This window comes from Tenrec ecaudatus, chromosome 3 (assembly GCF_050624435.1).
Source record: "Tenrec ecaudatus isolate mTenEca1 chromosome 3, mTenEca1.hap1, whole genome shotgun sequence".
NCBI lineage: Eukaryota > Metazoa > Chordata > Mammalia > Afrosoricida > Tenrecidae > Tenrec > Tenrec ecaudatus.
In genome coordinates, this window is record NC_134532.1 from 138,463,485 (window position 1) to 138,469,484 (window position 6,000).

At 46.4% G+C, this 6,000-nt stretch overlaps 1 protein-coding gene across 5 annotated transcripts in view; it reads left to right on the forward strand.

Annotated features, from left to right (window-relative positions):
- The window catches only part of WDFY3 (WD repeat and FYVE domain containing 3), a 301,390-nt gene extending 296,224 nt beyond the window's left edge, over positions 1 to 5,166 (forward strand). For all 5 annotated transcript variants that reach the window (XM_075544080.1, XM_075544079.1, XM_075544082.1 and 2 more), the window contains one exon: positions 1,757 to 5,166. In XM_075544080.1, the coding sequence (XP_075400195.1) occupies positions 1,757 to 1,880 (124 nt within the window). In that variant the 3' untranslated portion in view covers positions 1,881 to 5,166. The remainder of the gene's footprint in view (positions 1 to 1,756) is intronic.
- The last annotated feature ends 834 nt before the right edge of the window (positions 5,167 to 6,000 follow it).

Sequence of the window (6,000 nt, forward strand, 5' to 3'; positions counted from 1 at the left end):
GTTGCCGTTCTCTGCCACTACTTCTCACTGCTAATGCCGCTCTCTCTCCCTGTTTCTTGGGTCTCAGAAGTGCTCAGCCAGGGACTCCAGGTCCAAAGGACACCATATCGCTAGTGAGGTATTTCTCCCTTCCCACCTCTGGCTCATTTTAAAGCTCTCGGGATGGTAAAACTGACCAGTCCCCTCATTAGGGACCCATATACCTTATTTGTCTGGTCCTAGCCCCACAGAGACACCACGCACTTAGAGGAATGACTGGCAAGCTGTGTCATCTCCTGGGTGGGCCACAGCACCTTATTTGCATGGCCACACCCAGTCATTTGCCCAGAATTACAAGACTAGCTAGAAAGGCCACAGTCAAGGGATCCATTGCACACAGCAGGTGATCCTTTAAACCCTCTGTTGCTGTCGCGTGCTGGCCTTGATTGGGATGGAGCAGGCTGTCCAGAGGGTGGACATCACGCATGGTCTCTGTGCACTCCGCCGGATTTCCTCGGGGTGACAGCAACAGCTCCCTCCGCCTCATGCCTGTAGCCCTTCACGGATTCTGCCGATAAGTAAACTGCGTAGGGTCCTTTTAGTCTTGGGAAAAGCCACGCTTCCAGTGAGTCTACGCTTCTGCCAAGGTCACACAGGCTTTATTCCAGGAATAGGATCCCTGGAGGCTTTTGAAAGAATGTGACCGTCTCTTAAGTATCTCTCATTTCAAGCAATCCTATTAAGAATGGTAGAAAAGGAGGCCATTTGGACCAGGCAACAAAGGCAAAGTAGCTGTTTAGAAGTGATTTAAACAATCAAAATGTTTAAGAACCCAGAGGAATTTTATTTTTTCATTTTATTGGGGACTCCTACAACTCTTGTTACAATCTATACATCGCTTGCATCGGGCAAATTTGTACATATGTTGCCTTCATTCTTTTCTAGACATTTCCTTTCTATTGAGCCCTAGATATCAGCTCGTTTTTTCCCCTCCCTCCCCACCCCACCCTCATAACCCCCTTGATAGATTGTACAGTTATCATTTTCATCTCTCACATCGACCACTGTCTCCCTTCACCTATGTTTGCTGTTGGTCTTCCCCCTGTAGAGGGGGGTATGGCTATGTGTCAGTCACTGAGATTAGTTCCCCCGTCTCCCTTCCTCTGCCCTTCGTCCCCTTCCCCTTCTCCTTCTGGGATCACTAGTCCCACTCCTGTTCCCGGAATCTATGTGTCCTGAGTTCCCATCTCTTTCTATCCTGGTGTACATGCTCCGGTCTAGTCTAAATTGAGAAGCAGCACTGGGGTCATGGTGGGGGAGGCTGAGGAAGCCTCACCAAAGGAACTTTTGATAGGTGTGCAGAATGCCCCCTAAGCTGGGCGGTGAGTCTTCTGGCAAAGAGGGGCGAGTCAACCTCCAAGTAAAGAGAGTTTCCACACCTCCCGTGTGTCGGGGAGGCGGCATGCGCCAGTCCCGTGCAGGCAAGTGGCCTCAACTTGCAGGAAGGTCTTACCTTCCTGTGGTGGTTCTGGGAGTTCTAAGTCAAAGAGCTAGCTCTCTGTGGGCGAATCGTCACTGCTTCATAGACGGCAAGAACACACACAGCCTTCCTTCACCAACCACCAGAACACAGGCCAGCTGGTCTGTTCTGGCCCCAGACCGCCGGTGGCCTTTGGCATTGGACGGCAAGCACCGCGTGTGATTTCAAATCTGCCTGCTGAGCGCAGCCCTCCCGCAAGCGGGAGCCCTGGCCCTAATTGATCTCTTCTCCTCTCAGGTGCAGTCGATTCCAATCAGAGATCAAACGCTTGAAAATATCGTCGCCGGTACGTGTGTGTCAGAACTGTTACTACAACTTGCAACACGAGCGGGGCTCAGAGGACGGACCTCGAAACTGTTGAAGATCCAGCAAGCCCATCCAAGGCCCTGGTTTGTCGGACCCCTTCCCAAATCCTCCGTCACAGCTCGCAGCTCCCGGAAGGCGTGGAAACAGTCTCCGTTGACACATCTCTTCACCCCGCGAGGTGGAAGTGCTGAGTTCAAAGGGATCACTGAATAAACGGGTGTCGAGTCTAGTAACGGGCAAGCGCTAGTCAGGTGACCAGCTCCAGAAGCAGCAGGTGGTTCGGAGCAGCCGCAGTTTCAGGGTTCGGTTCTCCCTGTCCAGTCGCTGTCGAGAGGCACTCAAAGCCCCCCTTCCTGCCTGTGTCCCATCCCAGTGTTTCTAGCGCGCCTCATCCATCCTTATTTGGAAAAGGCTGTTTGTTAGAAGATGGTTGTAAATCTCACTTCTTTGCAAGTAACTGTATATTGTAAATAGATATAAAGGCCTTTTATTCTTTTTCTTTCTAAATAAGGACTTATGTCTGTAATATGAAACTTCAAACTAAACCACTAACTCAACGGACTACTCACGGTTTGTCCGGCGTTGCCCTTCCACCAGTTAATTCTACATGTAGGGTTGCGTGTGCTCTGTCAGTCTTCAAAGGCAGCCTGCGGTCTTTCTGTCCTTCCAAACTCAGCCTGTGCGCCTGATGTGCTTTGTTTCTCGCAGTATCCCCACCCCGACGAGGCTAGCAACCAAAACCATGCAGACCTATAGGACACGGTGCGGGAGGGTCGGGTTCCGGTCGGAAGGTAGCCGGGACTCTTTGGACATTTGCATCTGGCTGCAGACCACCTCCGTGTTGTTCTTCGTGGTAAGGCCCCTCCTACTTGGCGTGCTGTTGGGTCCTGGCAGACCTTCGCAGCGCTGCGTAAAGAGGTCAGTTGACCAACGTCGTGCAGAAACCCTGGGAATATTTGCATGTAACCCAAAACTAGCTCCTGGTGCATCAAACACACTCTGTCATGTGTCCGCAGGGACACTCATGTTCTACTATAGCATATTTTCAACAACAAAAAGGGTAACGGGAGGGAAAAGTGTATAGAATGAACCTCTAAACCTTGTTGTTAAACTGGATCATGTCAGAACTGCTTAAGATGAACCTTTACCATTTATTACCATCTACCTGGAAACAGTGAGATTTATATTGTATCAATGTCTATATTTTTGTTTTTGCTATGAATATAATTATAGTATTTTAATATTTAGTTATTTAATTTGGTCGAATAGTTGGGTACAGAACACACAGATCCGGAGATTAAAGCTGGTGGGGGCTTCAGAAGACAATTTACAGGAGAAAGGCTTTGGTGGTGGGATATTTCTTTTTTTTTTTTAAATGTGTGTTATGTACATATATATATAAAACAAATGAAATAATCTAGATTTGAACATTTTCAGATACTTAGTGATAATATTATGAACCATTCTAAAAGCCCTGTGATTTTGAAAACGTAGGATCGTTACTGGGCCGAGAAAGGAAGGCCAGGCCTTTGCGCCCTCGTGTAGCCCCATTCAAGGGCCAGTGGCTTTGGCTTTCCCGACTCTCCATCTTTAGGCCCTGGCGACAGGCACACTTATGCACTAAATGCACACATATGCACACGCGTTCAAAACTAGACATTGGGTACAGCCGTAACCTTGTACCTATGGGCTGAAACCAGCTTAAGAACAATGTGTTCTTCCTGATAACTAGGTCTCCAAGAAAAACAAATATATATATATATATAAAGGCTGCTTTAGTGCCTTATGCTTACTAAATTTAAATCTTTATTTACCTAGGTTTGAGCCTACTTTCTATTTCCGATTACATATCAGAATTGATTAAGACACTTCCATTCCTAACAGTTCAGAGATGCTCGCCAATAAAAGGGTTCTTTCTTGGCACTGATACTTTAACTTGAAGAAGAGTTGTGTTCTGTTTTCCTCTGTGCCGGTCTCTTCCTCCCCATCTTCATCTGACTTCAGTTCTCATGGATCACGCTGAGTGTTCACAAGGTGGCAGGCAGAGATTGTCCTGTTGCCTTGTGGCTGGGCGTGGCCGCTGCCGGGCCCTCTGACTGAGCTGCACCAGTGGCATCTACCCCTTTGAAAAGATGCACCTTTTCCTTCACCCATGAACCACGTTTACCCCAAACCTAGCGGCAGAGACGTTCTTTCAGGACTTGGTTACATGAGCGTGTGTACAGAGTGAACTAAAGATTATTCTTCTCTGTAATACGAAGTTCTATGGAATAAACACTTTCAGGCTTTCCAGCACAGCTCCCGTGACTGGAAGGTGGAAACCCAAATCCTCACGATAGTATTTCCTCTGGCAGCTGGTGCTGTGGGCAACTGCTTCGCTCTGCGGGGTGTCTCTGCTTTTGTTTTCAATGCAGAGATCACAAGATCACTCACACATACGAGTGCACTCACCTCCATACACCTGTTCCTCTGGACAAACTGTTCTGTTCCATGTAAATTTGTTTACCAATATATATTCTCAAAATGTACATCCACCTTTGCGTGGTCTGTATTCTTTCTCTGAGAGTACCTCACAGGGCTCCTGCCTGATATTTGTAGTTTGTCCGTTCGTTCATCTGTCATCCATCCATTCATCCACACATCCATCCATTCATCCACGTATTCCAACACACGTGCGTCACAGACTGTCATGTCTTGCTTTTAAAGGGAAGAATAGCTGCCCGTAGCAGCCGTCTGTCTGGATAATAGCAAACACTCTATAGATAAGTTATTTTGCACTTTCTTATGTATAAAGTTGGTAGAAACTTATTTTTGCTTTGTATCATTTAAAGACATTTTGTTTTGGTAAATGAACTGTGTATAAAATATTTATGCCGTTAAAACTGTTTTTAGAAAGTATTTTTAATTTCAGCAAGTTCGGTTACTTGTTGCATGACTATTAACACAGCTGACTTTTTGTGTCAGTGCAATGTATATTTTTTGTCCTGTTATTAACTTTGAAGCCCTCGTAATGGCCAATGATTTGTACAGCAACAGAAGTAAATTGAAGATACTGGCTAAGACTGGATTGACTGTGGACTTTTGTACTAGATGGCAGGATCCAGGATCTGTGTCTGGTGGCGTATACACGGCCTGCAGAAGGACTTTCCGGTGTGCAATCTGTGATCCCTGACTGTCCATTGTGTATTTGTCTCTGATGCAAAAAGGGAGAGTAAACCAATTACAATACATGATTAAATGCAATAGCCCGGGTACTTCAGTCTTCTCTTTCCATTTAAAATAAATAAATAAAATATACCCCCCCAACCCCCAAAATAAAAAGGATGGCAGAAAGTCTAGAACGGACTTCCCTTCTTCAGAGGAAACAAAGCAACTGCTGAGGGTGTAAGTCCTCGAACTTTGTATTAACAAAGATGATGGTTGGTTGGTTGGTTGGTTTTTATGTCTAATTCAAGTTCCCGTGTTATTCACCCCTAACAAAACAGGCTTTTGGCCTTCTGAGTGGGAGTGGCATTGAGAAGTAAATGACTTCTAAGAGACCAGCCCCTCAAGCTTACCAGCTACCGCACCAAACAGAAACCTTCTCTGTGTGTGTTCCGTTCCTCTTCACGTGAGCCGTGTTCCCTCCCAGCAGCAAGCTGTCCAGTAGTGAAATCACACAAAGGCTTCAGAAAGCTTGCAGGAAAGTAGAATGAAAAGGTGACATTTTTGCACACACTTTTTGAAGTTCCCTCGGGTGTGTGCATGTGTTTATATACATACATACATAGCTACATACATACACACCCCAACTTCTATGTCCCCATGAGGCCTATACCAGAATCATGCACCTCTCCTGAAAGCATAGCACCTCAATCATTGCTGACCTTTGTAGCTCGGCCTTTGTGTTGTTTTCACTAGTCTACTTACCCCTTGGGCCCAATATCCATTGCAATGACTACACAGAACTCACAGACAATAGTCCTGATTTAAGGGTTTATTAAGGAATGTGACAGGCTGTACAACTTGTAATGCAAGTAAGAAATCCTCAGGACAAGTTACAAACTTCTTTAGGGTCTGCTAACAAATGGCCAAAGGCTAAAAGCCTCAACTCAAAGGCATTTAGCTCGCCCTCCATGGGTCAGCAAGCCCGGCTCCCTGAACTAGTGCCCAGAGGCACCCTGCTCCAGTAAGCC